Here is a 19882-nt window from a genome sequence, read left to right as displayed (position 1 = left end):
ACTGCTTCCGACTGGTGCTCCAACAAAGTGCCGCTCATCTAGTGGCTGAAAACCAGTTTTCATTGCCTTACATTCTGAGATGGGTCTTGCTGGGTTCAAGTCAAGCTTCCCTATCTGTTTTCAATTCTCTGTAGTCTGACTCACTCAAATAATCTTCTTCACTGACAAACCCAGCCGTCTTTTTATATTCCTTATTCTTCTAGACCAGTGGTTCTCAACAGGGGCAACTGTGCCCCGAGGGGACATTTAGCAATGTCTGGGGACATAGTTTGTGGTCACAATGGAGGATGGGTTGCTACTGGCATCTAGTGGGTCGAGACCAGGATGCTGATCAAGATCCACCAATGCACAGGACAGTCCCCAGAACAAGGAGCGGCCTGGCTCCAAGCGTCAAAGTGCCGCGGCTGCACGTCCTGCTCTAGACCTCGGCTGCGCCGGCTGGTTTCCCACCTTCTCTGCACCTCCCTTCCTTGGCTTTCTCTTCGCCTGACTGTCAGCTCCTCTCTCCTTTGTGCCCGCCCTCCCACCCTTTGCTTCTACATGTATGCTCTGTCACCGGCTCAGTTCCACTGTCTCCTCTCCCTCGGGAGTTTCCCACTCACCAAGTGCAACCATTACCTTGACAGGGATGACTCCCATACTTCTGCTTTGACCTCTCATCAAATTTCCAAACAGGCATCTCGAACCCCAAGCTGGGTTTCTCGATTGGGATGTCACCTCAAACCCAATACTCCAAACAGAGACCCTATGAAAACCAGCTCTCTTCTGATTCCCTTCTGTCCAGTCCCAACGGGCCAGGCTCAGAATCTCAGGCACTCTGGACTTGTCTGTCCAGAGTTGACCATGCACAACCAGACACCACGCTATTTTACTCTTGTTACATCCTTTCTATTTGCAATCAAGGCTCTCTATTTCTGTCCCTTTCTCCCCAGACTCTAGATCCAAATGCATTGCAACCCCTGGTTTCTGTCTGCATCTTGCCCCAGTGGCTCTCAGTATCAACACGTCCTTTCCATTGAAGCGCACAGTAAATGCACAGCCTGGCACCCAGGACCCTCCACGATGTGATCAAAGCAATGCTTTTCAATCTTACTTCCCATATACCCCTTCCTGACTCCTCTCCCTTAACTGATTTACTGCCCGCCTCCACATCTTGGCAAATAGCATTTCCTCGTCCACCATGCCTCCCACCCTGCCCACCCCGCCCACCCCGTGGATGTGTGAGCCCTTTCCTCCCCCACAAATCCCGTATCTCTTTCAAGATGCTGTCGATAAAGATTCCAGCCCACAGATGTCTCCTGAGTCAATCTGGCAGATGTTATGCAAGCAAGAAACATGTGATTACTTCAAGAAAAGAGACTGATAGGCAAAGGCTTAGAAGATACAATTTATCAAAATTATTTGTTCATTATGGTTAGGGAATTAAAAACTTGAGAATCACAAATCTAGAGAAAACGTCTGACTGTTGACAAACATGAAGGCACAGTAGGGGTCGTGGGTAAGAGCAGAACCTGAGCTCACACACATTTCATCACACCTAGGGCTTGTGCTGCAGATCCTCACGATGGTCATGCACCTGCCTCCATCAGGTAAGGCGTGTACGTCCCTGGTACATAAATGATGCTCAATAGACGGCCGCTCGTACCATCACCAATACTTTGCTAAATTTATGGGAGGGTGATTCTGGTCCTTCTCTCTGGTGTGATTCACCAAGCAATGGAATTCTCCAGAAGGCACGTCCGTTCAGGCCTCTGAATCCCAGAAAGTGTTGGTGATAGATGAGTCTAAAAATTATTCACCAAACTGCGTCACTGATTCCACAATCCTTGCACAAGTCCCCACGGCAGAAATGCAGTGAGCTTCTATTTTACTTTGTAAAGGAAGTTGAGGAATTTGGTCCTCTCGATACAGACATACACCTCCCAATTTTAAAAATGAGTGACAAAGTGCCAGGAACTTAGGAGCATGGTTAAACTTAAACCAGTTCTGCAGATGTACAATATCACATGAGCTTAAGCACCAAAGGGTTGCAACACGTGAGCTGTGTTTGGGGCCCACAGTGTGTCAACAAAGAAATGTCAGCAGGAAACAAAAAGAGCGGATGATTACGGGACACGTCTCCCCACAGGAAGACTAGAGCAGAGCACTATGGGAGATCAGATACTTCGGTGCGGGCTTCTGCAGGTAACTGTGACAAGTCACCCAATACATTCGGAAAAATATATTTGCAAACTGACCTCGTTCTTTAGCCACAGGCATGTTATGACCCCAAGCAAAGGCTTTCAAGTCGACACTGAATTTGGAAGGCTAGCTTTCATTCTAGGGCATGTCCAGCCTTACTGTCAACCCATCTTCAAAAGGATCCATCTATATTTGATCCCACAAATGGAATTACATGGCTTTAGAAGCCATCCCATCAGCATCCTGAATCCAAAATGACAAAAAATACTGTCAAGCAGGATCAAAAGTTACTTTGCAAACTTTGGGTCGAAATTGGTACTTAGAACACCCTACCAAAGAATTTCACTGTATTTAATAGAAACCACTGTGATAATTGAAAAGCATTTCTATTTTTACTGATATGTTCCAATATTTTGGTTCATCTCCTATGGTGGAAAGGCAATAATAAAAGCTTGAAAAACTTTCAATAGCAAAACTATGAGGTGTTTGTTAGAATGGGCCCTGGGAGATTATCTATTATAATGGTCTTTTAAGCTTAATAAAAAAAACAAATCAACGCCCTGGCTGGCTTGGTTCAGTGGTTACAGCGTTGGCCCGTGGACCAGAGAGTCCTGGGTTCGGTTCCCACTAAGGGCATGTACCTTGGTTGCAGTTTGTCCCCAGCCCCGGTTGGGGTCGTGTGGGTGGCAGCCAGTCGATGTGTCTCTCTCACGTTGATGTTTCTCTCTTTCTCTCTTCCTCCCTCTCTCCCTCCTGTTCTATCTGAAGATGAATGCAAAAATGTCCTCAAGTGAGGATAAAAAAAAAACAAAAAAACACAAATCAAACCAGACCAGACCAAACCCAGAGAGTCCCTTGTTCAAAGGAAATATTTAAAGCAGACAAAAGGTAAGTGTCTCTAGGTGAACCAGGAATTACCTGCACTCTACTCCCCGCATCTGCTGTTGTGGTGGGCTCTAAAAAGAGTTTCTAGAACTCTTGGGGTACCAAAGAACATGGCATGAAAACACTGATTTAGCCCAACTCCTGGTCGTGTACGAGGAGTGGGGGGTGGAGGTGGGGAATGGCTAGACAGCTGATCACCATCTGGAAGCAAAGGTGCTTGCAGACACCAAACTGTTTATACAGCCAAGTAACACTGAAAGGTCCCAAGTAGAGCCAGTATTTGCTCAACTGACCCTAGAGACCTTGCAAGGCTTTCTGAAGATCCCCTGACCCCCACACGGCTCATGAAGAAGGTGCCCTGCCTTTGTTTCCCTGGGACCCAGTGGCACACAGTCTGCCATGAACCATTCTCGACCTTTTGGAGCCTCAGTGAAAACAGGACCAAGTATTGGGGTGCAGAGTACATGGATGGTTCCACTGAGACCTCCCGAGACAGCGCAAGGAGCACCCTCCATGGGGCTACTTCCCTGAGGCCTGTTGACACCTGTATTTCGCCTAAAGACAGTGCTCCCAAGTTCACAGGCAGCCCCATGCCTCCCGCCCTCCTCAGCCCGTTCCCGAGACTGCTTTCTTCTGCAAACATGGCCCTGCGGCAACACCCCTAAGCTTTTCCATTCCACTGCCCCTCAGTCCCATGCCTGGAATTTCGCATTGGTCTTGCATGGTTTTCTTCTTCCAGGCTTTACTTCCTTCATCCTACCCCATAAGCCACTTCCAGCAAGAGTTTATGACTTGGAGGGAACACAAGATCTGAATTCAATGTCCAGTTCAACCATTTACTAGATGAGCAGCCTCAACTTTGTACCCTTTTCTACATTCATAAAATAGGTATAGTAATACCTGTTCTACCGAGATCTCAGAGAGCACATGACAGCGCTATCATGAAAACAGCTGGTAAATTATAATGTCTTCAACAACAACAGGCATTATAAAGTAATATTAACAAAACACTGTTCATCATCTCATTCCTTTGCTCTAAAACACTGAGTGAGCCCTGGCAGGTGTGGCCGCTGGCTGGAGCATGTCCTGGGCACTGGAAGACTGTGGGTTCCATCCCTGGGCTGGGTGTGTGTGTGGGAGGTAACTGATCAATGTGTCTCTCTCACAGCGATGTTTTTCTCTTCCCCTTCCTCCCTCTCTAAAGTCAATTAAAAAAAATTTAAAAACAAACAAACATTGTTGAATGAATAATTCCTACCTGAAAAGTCTGAAGTCCTCTGCCCATCATTCCAACTCCACAAGCCAGGCCCTCCCCACTGGTCAGGCTCCTCCCTCATCCCTCCCCACACGACACTCCACCCAGCCCGGATGATCTCCCCACCTCCCCCAGCACACTGTCTGAGGACTGAAGTGCCCCATTTCTTCTACCTGAAGTGCCCACCTCGACCTACCAAACGAAACGCTGCACTTCCTGAAGCTTCCTTTAGTTATTGATGCAGAAGTGATCTCTCTTCTCTGAACTTCCTCCTGTCTATTAGTACCACCCTGGATGCCCTTAACTGCCACAGCGTGACTTCTTCCGCGCGCGCGCGCGCGCACACACACACACACACTCTCTCTCTCTCTCTCTCACACACACACACACACACACACATACTACATATTGATCAAGCTCTCAGTACATCAGCAGCTCTAGCTGTCAACACCCCACGCTCAGGGACATCAGCAGGCCCACAGCAGTAGGTAATGAATGCGTATTTACAAATGGCAAAGAGATGAGTAAAAAACTGAAGACGATATGGGACTCAGAAGCAATGTGGGACAACAGAAACATGGAGGAGACCCAGGCTCTGGGTGGCATTAACCACTGTGCTAAGTAGCTGAGTTTGGTATGAACAGAACAGATGGGCAGAAGCTGATGGAATAAGCAGCTCAAGAAAACTGTCAGCTGCCCAGATGTCTGGTAAACAGGAACTGGAGGACCAGGATACAGAACTGTTTCAAGAGAACCCCGACTTTTAGCACTGTGCCCTAGCAAAGCCTGGCACAGAACACATGCTTGACGGACTAACGAAGATCAAAGAAACATCAGGCTGCTCTCTGCCAGCCACACAGTCATCTGAGGTGACAGCTATGGCTGAACTGCAACCTCCCCCGGTGGGCAAGTCTACAGCAAAGCAATGGGTGGGAAGTCAGCCCGTTCTGGGTGAAGGCCTGGGGAGGAGTCGCAGAAAGGCCTGGCTCAGCAGCACGAAGGTGTTAGCGGGGAGGAGGGAAGACCTGGCCAGTGGCTACTTTGGGAAACGGGGCTGCCGTGAGTTTTGAACTGTGTTCTTCCCAGAGCCTTAGTCAGCAGTGTGGATCCCAGAGCAGAAGGACAACAGGGTGGCACCAACTGGACAGAAGCTCCCGTGGGCAGGGGCCACGCCTATCTTGTTCACTGTCCATAGCTGAAGCCTGGAGCAGCGCCTGGCATGTAGGAAGAAACATTCATGCCAGAGTATGTGGGTCTGAATCCTACTCTGCCACCTAACGCCCGGGTCATGTTATTTCAGCCATGTACTTTGGTTTCCACATCTCTGAAATGGGGACAATAGTACTAGCTCCGAACGGGATGAAATGAGTTAGCACAAAAAGCGCCTCATCAGCACAGAGTAAGCACCTACAAGTACTTGCATTATTTGCGGGGATTCCTTTGGGGCCCGTTCCTGGTGAAGGACTCCCAAGCAGCACCTTCGCACCTCACGGCACAGGTGCACCTTGGACCAGCAGAGCCAGCACACAGAGGGTCTAGAGGCCCTAGGAAGGGGGTCTCAAGCCTTTTCCCATCAGGGAGAATGCTCTAGAAGACCTGCTGCCCTGAGCGTGCAAAGGGGCATGCTCAGTCTTTGGTCTACTTGTACCAGAATGCAAGACAGCGAGGGCGGTGACACGACCTTGAATCATGTCTAACGGAGAAAGTTGTTTGCAGACTTTAGTCCTGATACCCACCAATCCCAGTATCTTGGAGCTGCAGTGCCAGGCAACCAAGTCTACCCAATGACATGTACAAATACTGTTTTTTGTGTGTGTGTGATCCAATTTTATTTTGGACCCACAAACTCAGACACAGGAGGAAAAAGACTGTTTTGTTTCAGAATCAAAGAAGTAGACATTAGAGAAGTATTATATAACTATGTTGACAGCACAATGCCTTTTGTATTTCCTCAAAAAGCCACGGTGGCTTTGTAGTCAAGCACTGTCTCGTTTCCCCCCAAAGTGGCAGCACCAACATTTCTGCTCATCCCAACTATCCCGTAATGCCTGCCAGTTGCTAGGCAACTGTAACAGCGATTGCTCTCTGCCCACCCACAATGCACAGCTTTCATAATTGCTCTCATTGGCTTTGCCAATTACTCCCGGGCACTATCCTGCCATCCAAGGCTGCCTCTTCTAGCTCATCTTCTTGCCCACTTAGTACGGTGGTAAAATTCAAACACTGTATCTGTCACCATGTCCTAGTAATTTCTATAACGACAGGCTGCCCATCAGACACAGCATGATTTCACAGTAGGATCAAGAACTATAAATAGCTTTCCATAAAAGCAACCAGACAAAAGAAGAAATTATCAGCCAACATAATGTCTAATAACTTCTAATTGATTAGAATAATTTTGAGCAATTTTGAAATAAACAACATTAAATTTAGAAAAGGTTATATCCACAAACAAGTCTTTAGGTCACATGTACACTGTATGTTATATAAACAAAACAGATAGAGGCTTTAATAAGCTGCTTTCTTTCTTAAATTTTTTAATTGAATTTATTGGGGTGACACTGATGAATAAAATTAGATTTTGGGTGTACAATTCTATAATACATCATCTGTATATCGTACTGTGTGTTCGACACCCCTATGCAGTTACAAGCTGCTTTCCTGAATCTCAAGAGGCCTAATGAATATGAGCTTAATAATAACATGGTAGTTAGCAGCTACTAAAAATCAAGCTGTTGAGTAATATTTAATACATCACACAGTTTAAAAGGTAATCTCTACATATATTTTATTATCATCATCCTCCTTACTCAATAAGTAAGATAAATTTTTCCAAAATTTTAGTGGAAAGGCTAGTTAAGTGGCAGTCCCAAATGAGGACATGGACACTTGGACTCTACTTTGGTGCTATTTCCTCCATAGTATGTGGGCTGATTGAATAATATCACCATCTGAGATAGCTGGGTTTGCAAATGTTAATGGGGTTAAAGGTATTAAACCTAAAACCCCAAGGAGCTGTGGTCTGAAGCTGATAAGCAGGATGGCTGGGGAACAGGAGCGGGAAGATAAGCTTTCTCTGCAAACCCTTTTCCGATTGTGTGCACATATTACCTATCTGAAGAAACCAGTGCTGTAAAGGGCTCTGATGTACACGTGTATTGGTCACTAAGCATAAGCCACGCACAGTGTCAGATGTTGAGGATATGGAGATGGGTAAGGCCTGCCACCTGCTCTCAAGCAGCTCATAATATACTGAGCAAACAGGACCCATGAAGAACCAACAAGGAAGGTGTAAAAGGACCAAGCAAAAGGTGCAACAAAACACAAAGGAAAAAACAGTGAGTTATGTCTGCTGAGCTAGAAAAACTTTCAAACGGGAACACTTAAGATGGACCTGAATAACAAGCAGCACACAAAAAAAGACATAAACTGAAAACCTGAGAAGCAATTAGAAAATGAATGGCAGTTAGACTAAAAGGGATATTCATTCATTCATTCATGCACTCATTCATTCATTCTCTCCAGAGCCATTGCAGACCAGGCACTGTACTAGGCACTGCATTTGTTGGTCTGAAAGAAAATAGACATTAAACAATTACTAACAATCAGGATGAGTATTTTGATAGGAAAAGTATGGGAATTACAAACTCATGTTCTCTTAGAGTAGAACAAAAACTTCTGATGCAGACAATCCAATAAAATGGAAGCTTCCCTAAAAGTGGTTTTAGTGCAGATTTTACAATGCTTAGGGATGTGTCAACTGCACACTAAAATATGACCCAGGATCTGTGAAATATGTTTTCAGTCAGAAGCCCAATCATAATATAACGAAAGAGAGGAAATGAAAAACTGTGATTTATGTGCATTTAAAAGTAAAGTGGAAGATAAAAACTATATTAATTTTTTATAAGTATTTCTGTAAAATTTCAATCCCTGATCTCCAGTAGCCATTTTTCACATCTGTGAAACGCCCATTGGGTAAACAAGTCCCCACGCCTGGGCAGCCCACGCCCTCTGCGGCTGCGAGCAGGGAGGGGCAGGTTGATAGGACATTACGCACACGCTACAGGAAGTATGGGAGGTATTCCTCTGAAGTGATGAGTGCTTTCTTTAAGATCAGGAAATTAGACCTTTGAGAATTTTGCTTATCTTTTATGAAACTTATTATTTGTAACAGCTCTGCACAACCCAGTGACCGGTTCTCCAGGCCACAGTGCGGCAGTGTTACTCTCTCACTCCAATAAAGCTGCCCTCGTTGTCTCCGAACAGGTACAGAACTTCCCTTCTCAAACAGCCTTGGGAGCCGGAGGTTCTGTGCTTTGAGTACGTCCAAAGGTAGTTTTGCTTGACTATGAAAAAATAAACCTCAATTTTGAAAACAGACATAATAATTAAGAAATTATTTCAAATCAAGGTCGGAGAATAAGATGGATGAATCAAACTGGGTAGTAAATACCAATGAGGCCTGTGGAAGGCAGAAATCCCACGGCTACCCTCAGTGTAGACACCTTGTGTAATCCCTCCCCTTCAGTGGCAGCAACAATTGTCAATGTGATGGAATTTCTTTACCATAATTAGGTTACCAAACAGCCAATTAAGTTAATCAAAAGGTTTGGAATGATCATGGTGACCATTTCAGAAGTCCAGGTGATAAGCATCTGACCAGGGAATTTCAGGGACTGGACAAGCCAAGTTTGAGACATTTCAAGCATGAACAGGCTTTGATGGACATTTCCGAAGCATCCACATGCTCACCTCAACCACAGAACAGTTATCTTCCTGTTGTCATTCCTTCTGTGTCTGTTTTCTGACACTTCTGAAATTGTGAGCATCTCAAATACACTGTGCAAAGCTTACTGTTTTATTGTGTGTCCAGCACCCACGGGAGCAAGGACCTCAGTCAATGCTGCGAAGGCTCAAAGGAAGGAACAGGACAAGAGGACAGCCGGGCTGGAGCCTCATGATGATGTGGGCGGGTGCCCCTAAAGAAGAGAGGGATGTCGGGAAAGAATCTAGGCAGATGAGCTCAGTTTGGGATGTTTTGACTTTGAGATGAGGTAGCTAACAAAAACAACAAAAAAGAAGGAAGTTACTGGTTGGTGTCACTTACATCTTCCCTTGTTATGGGAGGGCTGAGAGAATTGGTTCTAAGCATTTTATAAATTACTGAAGTTACGTCTCTCAGATGTCCTTTAATGATACTGGCATGCTATGTGGGTAAAATCAGGCCATGACTGCATTCTCTATAAAGGGATTAGTTATGGGTCGCCTTTAAATAAGGCTTATGTCAGACACACGCATGCGCGCGCACACACACAGAAAACTAATGACAATTCATAAATCACTCTTTGGAGTACCATTCAGTATTGAGAGCAGGAGTTACTAACACATTTTAAAAACTCCTCCCATCAAGAATATAAGAACTGCCCTGGCCAGTTTGGCTCAGCGGTTAGAGCGTCGGCCTGCGGTCCGGAGAGACCCGGGTTCGGTTCCTGCTAAGGGCACATACTTCGGTTGCAGTTTGTCCCCGGCCCTGGTTGGTCGTGCGGGTGGCAGCCACTCGATGTGTCCCTTCACATCGATGTTTCTCTCTCTCTCCCCCTCCCACTCTATCTGTACAAAAAATGGAAAAATTTCCTCGGGTGAGGATTAAAAAAAAAAAAAAAAAAAGAATATAAGAACTATTTACCTTGTGACCAGAAACCAAGCGATCTGACTGAAGTCTGGAGAGGGTCTCATGTATGTCTTAATATGTGGCATGGCATGGCTGCGGCCAGATGTCTCAGCTGACCATTTGCTAGTGACAGGAAAGACACAAATCATGGACAAGAAAACACAATTCGGTCAAATCCTAATACTGGAAAACTTCATGAAAAGGAAAATCCTATGAGCTTAAAAACAATGAGTATACAGTTCTCTTTGATAAGACCTATGATACCTTATTAAACTCTGTTCAGGTAGCAGAATAACACATGTTCATTTTAGAATGTAGGTATATAGGAAAAAAAGTTACCACCACTCACAAAAAGCACCTTTTGGCACATGGTGTTGCTGGCTTTTTTGCCATAACTATATACATGTATGCAAACACTGTATTATTTCTGTTGGGCTTTTATTTTTATTTTTTTAATCCTCACCTGAGGATATTCCTCTATTTATCTTCAGACAAAGTGGGAGGGGGAGAGAGAAAGAAACATCAATGTGAGAGGGACACATTGACTGGTTGCCTACCGCATGACCCTGACCAGGGCTGGGGACCGAACCACACCAAGGCACGTGCTCTTGACTGGAATCAAACCCGCAACTCTTTGGTCTGCGGGCCGATGCTCTAACCACTGAGAAAACTGGCCAGGGCTCTGTTGGGCTTTTAACAGCATGTCTAGTCCAGCCAGTGTGGTTCAGTGGTTGAGCATCAACCCATGCACTAAGAGGTCGCTGGTTCGGTTCCCAGTCAGGGCACATGCCCGGTTTGTGAGCCCGATCCCCAGTGGGGGCCATGCAGGAGGCGGCCAATCGATGTTCTCTCTCGTCAATGTCTCTCTCTCTCTCTCTCCCTTCCTTGCTCTCTAAAATCAATAAAGAAAAAAATAATAATAACAGAGTCTGTACATCTTGTCTCCTAGCTGGACCGTGAGGTTTTAAAAGCTCTAATTGTGCTCCCACAACATATTACTGAGTAAAAGGCTCAGTAAAAGCTTGTTAATAGAACAAAATACAAAATGGGAAAAATGCAAACAGTATGAATAGCATAATGGAAAGCTGAAAAGCAGGGAGATAAATCAGAAATACTTGAGTCAAACGCTGGTATCTGCATATCTTGAATTTGGTTTCTAAGTTTCCAACATTGCAGCACTAAGGTGCCATGGGAAAAATGACCTATATCAGTAGGCAACAGTCCTTACTTAATAAGAAGATGGTCCCTCAGGAGAACAAACTGTCTATGGAACCCGATCAGGATCAGGTCCATCATCAGATTAGATTCACTTGAATGCAGACAATACTGAAAGGGCTCAAACTGAAGAAACATCCTCTGGAAGGAACAACCTCCCAAGAGCATTAAAGAAAGGCTCCAGATGACATCCTGAATTAGACTGCAAGCCACTGGGATGTGACCTGCCTTTGTTCCTGGCTGTCCAGAAAAATAAGTGGCTGCTGAAGTGTGGAACCGGAGCGAGCCTGGAGCACACAGATGTGCAACAGCTGCAGGAACAGATGTGCAACGGCTCCAGGACAAAGGACATTCCTGTCACTTGTCCATTCAATCATGTACTGAACTCTTATAACGAGCCAAACAGCACCCCGTGTGCCGGAGAAACAGTGCGAGGAGTCTACCCTCAGCAAGCTTGCAGGCACGCGATGTATGACTGTAGACGGAATGATTATATTTTACATACCGGAAATAGGAACTAAAAGGTACTTATGTAAATTCTAAATACCCAACATGTTCTTCTATTTAGCGCTTTCTTTGTGTGCCAATATATAAATAGAAATCCCACAGATAAAATTTTACTCTTTGGTATTAAAAATCTATTAAAAAAAAAAAAACAGTTCAAAACCTTGCTTTAAATTATTTCTATCACTAACATATGTAGCTAAAATATATAGTTATATAACATAAGGTTCTTTTTAAAAGACTGACATAAATAACACTCTTATTCCTAAAGAAGCAACAGCACAATTCTAAACCAATTACTTACTGGAAATAGGAATGAAGCCAATTCTGTTTTTCCGCTGTCTGGATGCTATAGGGAAGAGAGCCCCCAGCTTTTGAAAGAAGAAAAACAAAAAAATAATAAAACTTATGGGATATAATTTGAGGATCCATCATTAAGAAGAAAATCTACAGTAAACAACAGTGAGAAGGTAAAAGAAAAAAACAAAACTACTTCCATTACTTCATCTTAGCAAATACTTCACTGACTAGGTGATTTCTCAGTGAGGCTTAGGGATGCATATTAAATGCCAATGTGTCCTATCTTCAAAGGAACAGGTATTCAGTCACTGGGGCTGGTAGTTTAATATCTGCAACAGCACAGATGTGAAGTGTTGCAAAGAATCCTGGCCCATCCTGCCGTCCTCACGCAGGGCTGACATCCTCAGCTTTGCTCTGCAGGATGAGGTGTGGAGCCTGTTTCTGCCTGGGAGCAGGACAGCTGGGGCAGCCCAGGACAGGAACTAGAACCCGGTTCTCCTGCCTCCTTCAGCTGCTACTCTGACACTCCCAAAGAGACTTTGTACTAGTGAAACATTTACTACAAACAAGAGAGAATGGTCACTACGATAAAATAAATTAAAATGTCCAGGAACCAGCTCAGTTTTTTAAAAGGAATTCTAAAAGCCATATTCCTGCAAAGAAAAAATAAAGATATGTTTCCAAAAGGAAACTCAATAAGCAGCCAATTTTTTGTTCATCTTTCAGAGGAAAGTTCTACTGTAGCGTCATCAATCACTTTCCAAACACTTTCCATAGCAATCTCTACCCAAGGGGGGCTTTATACTTCTCCAACTTACAAGGCGGCAGGTAGCATCTCCCACTGCAAATTACTAAAAACACATTCAGGCCCTGACCCGTTGGGCTCAGTGGTTAGAGCGTCGGCCCACAGTCCAAAGAGACCGGGGTTCGGTTCCCGCTAAGGGCACGTACCTTGGTTGCAGTTTGTCCCCGACCCTGGTTGGGGTCGTGTGGGAGGCAGCCACTCGATGTGTCTCTCTCACATAGATGTTTCTCTCTCTCTTCCTCCTTCTCTCCCTCCCACTCTATCTGAAGATAAATGCAAAAATGTCCTTGGGTGAGGATGAAAAAAATAATAAAAAAAAAACACATTCCGGGTTCCAGTATAGCTTTATTGAAAATACCATGTTCTTCTCCTTTAAAAAGTATGCTTGGAATGGATCTAGCCTATTAGAAGTGCAGGAAGACAAAAACAAAACACCCCCCCTCCCACTGCCACCCCTGAGTCTCAGTGAAATAAATTTATCTCTGCCATCAGAAAGCAACAAATGGGCTAAAACACTCTAAACCCTATGGAGATTTTTTTCAGGCAGGGCCACATCCAGTTTGACAAGCAGTAAGTGGACGAAATCAGTCTAAATTCAGAGCCTTCTGCTTCTAGCCATAAGCGAATGCCAAGCAGACTTCCTTTTGCCCAGAGGCATACATTGTTTGGGTTTTTGGTCATTAACTCCTGAAGACACAATTTGGGGAACTGCTGAATTCCAAACAGAGGTTTAGTATCCAACTGGTATAAGAGAGACAGAGAATAGGGTGATGTCTACAAAACAATCCTTGGCATTTACAGATGAAGTCCTTGAGAGATTAGATGTATGGACCAGGCTATATCAAAGGTTGCTTCTCAGTACTAAACATTATGTTCTGAACCTTAAATATATCTGTATCCAGGATTCATATCTGAAAGAACCACACAGTGCCACAGACACAGGTAGTATGTGGAGAGAGGGGGGAGGAGAGAGAGATGGGGAGAGGGAAGGAGGGGGAGGGAGGAGAGAGGAAGCGAGAGAGAGAGAGATGGAGATCACAGCAAGGCATGTCAGCACTGCTCTGCACAGGCACTGAGCAGTGGAGGAAGCTGCTTTTACTCGGATGTGTTGCCTGGACAGCCAATCTGTTGGTGGCAGAGGTGACAGCAGCCTTATTGGCAGAAATGAGATTAGCAACCACGCAGAGGGTGACTGTGAGAATTAAATAACACAACCTGCCCATGTTCCTGTATCATCTCTGGAACATCATCAGTGCTCAATGTTACCTATTTCATGACTCTTACCCAGTGAAGATAAAAATCATCTCCAACTTTCTAACCCATACTTTTCTCATCCCAAGGAGGAAGGCATTCTTATTACTTGTTTTTAAAAGTATAGCAGGGCATTTATGAAACATACACAAAAAATACAGCCATGCCAGTATTCCCAACAATTACCTGGATACCCTTCTAAGCTGGTCCGCACATTTTCCACAGAAGGATAGATCTAAAAATAAATAAATAAAAGAATTAAACTTGGAAGGTACCATGTTGAAGAAACTATTTGTTAAAAGGAACGCTAACTAGTTTTTTTTTTTTTTTTTAATTTTTCTTTATTGATTTTAGAAAGAGGAAGGGAGAAGGGGAGACAGAAACATTGATGAGAGAGAACACTGATTGGCCACCTCCTGCACGCCCCCCCACTGGGGATTTGGCCCACAATCTGGGCATGTTTCCTGACCAAAAATCGAACTAGTGACCTCTTGGTGCATGGGCTGATGCTCAATCACTGAGCCACACCGGCCGGGCACTGATTAGTTTTTAAGAAAATAAACATTTCAATTAAAAATACTTAGAAATTTAGAAAAAGTGCTTTAAATTTTTAAAAGTTTCCATCTTGTGGGAAAAAATTGAACTTTGGGTAATTTATTTGATGATAAAATACTACATTCGATTTGAGTTTTTCCTCTGAAATGCCAAATTAACACTGAATTGAATGGAAAATTAACTATTAATTCAAAGGTGTCTAAATAATTAACAATGCTCATAAGTGGCTGGCACTACCTTATCAAACATTTCTTCCTCGGCATGACAGCCTAGGGAAGGAGCAACCACTGCAGACACTACGTGTCGGTAGCTGACACGGGGCCACATGATTACAAACACTGCTGTTTCCTCCCCAAACCACTGAATCAAACCTCTCTGACAAGGATGCAAATAATTAACTCAGGGAGGAGGAGCACTTACCAAATGGAGGGGAGCAGCATTTTTCCCTGGGGTGCTGCTTTCCTTCCCCAGGGTCACCAAGGTCTCTTTGAACTCAGAACACAACCATTTGGATTCGTCAGCCCCCATGGAGCCAATGCTTGAAAACTGGCCCACTATGGGCCAAGACTCGGCCCTGGGCAGGGATGAGGTGTGCTCCTTCAGGAGCTGTGAGAGAGGACAGTGGAGCCAGTCACTCACACACATGGACAGAGACAGCGCAATGACCCAGAACACGGTGTCCACCCTCCACTCCCCATTCACAAAGAAATGCTGCAAGTATAACGGATCAATTTCATGCCCACTTACGCATTTTTCCTTCTTCGGGAAATAGTTTTTAGATTCTAAAAATATTTTATTTTAATGAAGTGGACAGAAGGCCTCTTCTCCCAAAATTCTTTGATTTGTATGAAAAGCAAAAACAAATTAAAAAATTTTAAAGATCCATATAAGCAAGAACGTCAGATAAACTACCAACCTGCCTTGTGAGATTTCTGCCTTGAAATCATAATTGTTTAGTAAACCTACGCAACACACTCAAGGCCAAACTATGGTACATTTTGACTCCTATTATTTGAAAGAGGTTTAACATTTGGGCTTTAGGTACCTCTGATGTTCTTAAAAATAAAAGAGAATCTATTTACAAATAGATAACACTACCCAAAACACTAAGATTGATCTATATTTCCTGCTTTGATACTTGTGCAAAGCTTGAAAAACCATTCAGAAATCTTTTTTATTGATTTTTTTTTTTTTAAAGAGAAGAGATATAAAAATCGATGTCAGAAACATCAATTGGCCTCCTCCTGCACACCCCCTACTGGAGATCGAGCCCACAACCTGGGCATGTGCCCTGACGGGGAATCGAATCGGGACCTCTCAGCCCATGGGACGATGCTCAATCTACGGAGTCACACTGGCTGGGCCACTCAGAAATCTTATCCACTTAAACATTCATGCTGAGCGTCCACCCAGAGGCTGGAGATAACGAGAAAAATGAGCTGCAGTTCTACAGCTGTGGAGCTCATATTCTGACTGACATGTTTAGTTTAATGTGTACAGTTGTCCCTCGCTACCCGCTTGGACTTTTGCGGCTTCACTCTATTGTTTTTTTTTCAAATATACTCATCAAAAAGTTGATCGAGACAGTGAAAATGATACAGCGCGCGCTCAGTTGTCTGAGTCAATTATACACCCTGTATTGCAATTACAATTAAAATTACTGTATGTATGGACTGTGGGCCTATGTATTCGAGCACCCCAGGAATCCTTCAACGCCAGGTGCCACCGCTAGAGTCTGGACCGGATTAACCGCGATAAACGAGGGACGGCTGTATTATTTTCTTCGACACGTCTTAGGCATCAATATTTATAAACACTGCTACCAAAAAGCCCAAACAGTTCTCCCCTTGCACCTTGGGTGTAGCACTGTGCATGGAACAAGACTGAACTGACAACTACAACACCCAGCATCTATTCCGTGCTCAGCCCCTGATCAGCTGCATGACCCTGGGCAAGTCTCTCTCCTCCATTTACATCAATGAAACAGAACTTGGATCGATCATCCTTGTCTTCCTTGAAGGCAGCTGTGATGCAACATGAGCTGCTGTGTGCGAAAAGTGGTCAGAAAACCCTAAGATAGGCTTCAACTTGCAGTGAGATTGCGTACACAGCATGTGCTGTTACCTCGCCTGCCTACGCCACCAGTCCACAAGTCATCGCCAATGAATACTCGGCACCTGCCCTGCATCCACTATTTCATTTAATCCTCACACGATTCTGTGAGTGAGGCACTATGATTGTGACCATTTTGTAGATGACGAGAGAGGCAGGTTAAGGAGCAAGCTAAGGTCACATGACTTGTGAATACCAGGTAAGGATCTGAACCCCGGCGATGGGCATCGACCGGCAATGCGGTGCGATTAGCCAGTGCCCTCTACTCTCTCTAGGTCAAGACATGAAGGTGTTGGCTGCAAGATCCTGCCTGTTTGCAGCTGTGGTCCCATTAAAAAAGAAAAAAAAATTTAAAATTTTCATTAACCAAGGAGAATTTTTACATAACAAATAATTGATGAGAAAAGCAGCAAGGCTTTTAAAAAAGCCACTTTAGGGATATTATTAAAGTTGGTAAAGTGTTTCATAAAAGGAGATGAAGAAAATGTTAACCTTCAACTTGCTGGTTTTATTTTGTTAAAGACCTTTCTTCGTTCATTTTCATACCAGCAGCAAATGTAACGTTTGTAGTAACAATTCTCTTAAGGACACTGGTTTAGCAAACAGAATACATTGTAGCTCAGTTGTAGCCTCTACTCAACACTATATTCTGTTTTTTGTTGAATTTGTATGTTACAAGTCCTTGACATTCTGATCAAAAGTTACAAATGAGCCCTGGCTGGTTTGACTGAGCGGTTAGAGCGTCGGTTAGAGCGTCGGCCTGCGGTCCAGAGAGACCTGGGTTCGGTTGCCGCTAAGGGTGCATGCCTCATTTGCAGTTTGTCCCCGGCCCTGGTTGGGTCGTGCAGGTGGCAACCGGTCGATGTGTCCCTTTCACATCGATGTTTCTCTCTCTCCCCCTTCCTCCCACTCTACCTGAACAAAATATCAAAAAATGTTCTTGGGTGAGGATAAAAAAAGGAAAAGAAAAAAAAAAAAGCTACAAAATGAGAAGTCTCTGTCTTTATTACAAGATATATAACAAAGGCATAATGAAACTAAAAATTATTGAAAACTATTAGATAATCAATTTATGTGTCTACCATTAGCCCAGGATTGTGCTAGAGAGACTGTGACACTGCCATCAAAACATACAATTATAAGTGAAAAACGAGACAATACACATTCAGTCTTAAAAATTGTTACCTTCCGAAGCCTAAAGTGTCCCCAGTTATCCTTTTGACTCCCCTGAAAGCGTCCTGGGGTTGATCCAATGAGGTAAACGCTACAACGATGGAAAATGTAAGTTATAGAACATAGTGATGTGATTTATGGTCCCCCAAATCACAAAATACACATGAAAACTAATGTAACCATGAACTGTTCCAAGAGCCAACCCATTTTCTTGGGATGCTTCCTCAGAGGAGTGACTTCAACTCATTTTCAAGCACATCAACTGACGGGGAACTCCTGCAAGGTGTGAGGAACCAGGCAAGGAACTCGTCCACTTTAATGGCTGAGAACCAGGACATGCACAGGGACAACCTTCTGCTTTCATCACATCATGAAGGACAGCTAAACAGCAGTCAACCTCTTCCCAAGACTCCTGCCCTCCAGATCTTGTGTGGCTGGCTCTCCAGGCATTACCTGCTGTAAGCACCCCAAATCGCAAAAACGACACGTACTTTGTTTGAGAGAGATCATGGTCGTGGATGATGTCTATCCACTCCTTGAGAGGAGGAGCGTTATAAGCCATCAAGTAGCTGATGAGATCAGCTTTAAAATGTGTTGTCGACTCTCCAGACTGGTGGGTTCCATGGGCAATTCGTGGGTACAAGGGGCTTAACCATATTCTGGAATGGGAAAAAATGACTATTAACAGTCGGGAATGCAACTAGTCACAATGACATCTCTATTGATTCTGCCTTCACCCTAAGGAAGAGGTGAATTCTCACTGCCTGTCTCCACCTGGTCAACAGAGTGATCCTTACAAAACATAAGTCTGATAGCAACACTGGGATAGCATGCATCACTTTCAAAACTATTTTTGAACACCTCCTGAATTCAGACCCAGTAAGATCTAGCCTCTGCTACCTCCCCCGACCCAGTCCCTTCAGGCTCCCTCTCATCCATTCACTACACCTCCCCCTCCTCCTCCCCACACCTCCCACACTGCTTTCTGAGATGTGAAGACAAGTTAACAGCTCTACTCTCAATTGTTGCAGCAACTCCACACCGTCTGACAACCCCAGCAAGATTCTGCCCATGACACTAATGTAGCTCTCTGTCCAAGTGGAAAAGGATAAACGTTATACTGAGAAAAACGTCTGTGCAAATCTATTGTCAATAAACAAACTCATTTTCCTGATGCAGATGCTAGAGAAGTTGAAGGCATTTTCATATCCTGTACTTTCCTGGTGTCCGGAGTGACTATAGTCCACATTTAATGATACTAGCTTAACACGAACCTCGGACTTTCAAATAACATAGTAAACAGAATATTAACGGCATCTTTCATCTCATCAATCCTTTTCCCCAAAAAAGGACTTGGTACTTTGCCAGAACTTCTATATTTTACCCACAGGCGTAAAACAACCACATCTAAGCTTAATCCCCCTATGACTGCTCCACGGGAGGTGACAAGAGTCATTTCAAGCCTCGTGTGCTCAGTCTCCCTCACGTGCAACGCTGGTTACCTGCCTGCCTCGCAGGGACGTGCACGGGTAGCGATCGAAGTGTCCAGCTTAAGGAACACTGGAACGTGTTAACTGTGACTGCCGTTCCCCTCTGTGCCCACTGCCCCCGCTGGTCTACCCATGAGGCCCAGAGGGAAACTGCCGCATTCTGTTTTTCACCTGGCAGCCCTCGGAGCAGACTGACCAGATGAGGCCAGCAGGGCAGGAAGCATCCAGAACCACGAGGACCCTGGCTGTGTGTCTTCCAGTCTCAGTGTGTGTGTCTAGCAGGGGGACCGTCACACTGCCCCGTCCCACCTTGGGGAGACCCGCTGCACAAGGAGTAACAGTACGACAAAGACGGGAGCCCCGGCCCTGAACTTGCATTTGCTCCTCCCTGGCTGGGTCCTTTGAGGCAAACCCAGTGACCTCTCTGAGCCTCTGCCCTGCTGTGTAGAACGGCCACACCGGGCTGGATGGATATATAAGGA

The 19882-nt window shown here is 44.6% G+C and overlaps 1 protein-coding gene across 6 annotated transcripts in view; it reads right to left on the bottom strand.

The window, feature by feature from the left end:
• TDP1 (tyrosyl-DNA phosphodiesterase 1) overlaps nucleotides 1-19882 on the bottom strand; it is a 70563-nt gene that overhangs the window by 32323 nt on the left and 18358 nt on the right. For 5 of the 6 annotated variants that reach the window (XR_004959687.1, XM_036262790.1, XM_036262781.1 and 2 more), the window contains exons 8-13: nucleotides 18402-18569; nucleotides 17923-18001; nucleotides 15046-15231; nucleotides 14257-14305; nucleotides 12019-12085; nucleotides 10011-10118 (exon numbers count right to left, since the gene is read on the bottom strand). Coding sequence is in view for 5 of the 6 variants with exons in the window: in XM_036262790.1 (XP_036118683.1) it covers nucleotides 10011-10118; nucleotides 12019-12085; nucleotides 14257-14305; nucleotides 15046-15231; nucleotides 17923-18001; nucleotides 18402-18569 (657 nt within the window). In the remaining variant the exon portion in view is untranslated. The remainder of the gene's footprint in view (nucleotides 1-10010; nucleotides 10119-12018; nucleotides 12086-14256; nucleotides 14306-15045; nucleotides 15232-17922; nucleotides 18002-18401; nucleotides 18570-19882) is intronic. The other variant, XM_036262808.1, reaches the window with a different exon arrangement.

This window comes from Molossus molossus, unplaced genomic scaffold, assembly GCF_014108415.1.
Source record: "Molossus molossus isolate mMolMol1 unplaced genomic scaffold, mMolMol1.p scaffold_m16_p_1, whole genome shotgun sequence".
NCBI classification, from domain to species: Eukaryota; Metazoa; Chordata; class Mammalia; order Chiroptera; family Molossidae; genus Molossus; species Molossus molossus.
Note: the sequence above shows the minus strand (reverse complement) of the source record. Positions and strands in the feature narration are given on the sequence as shown.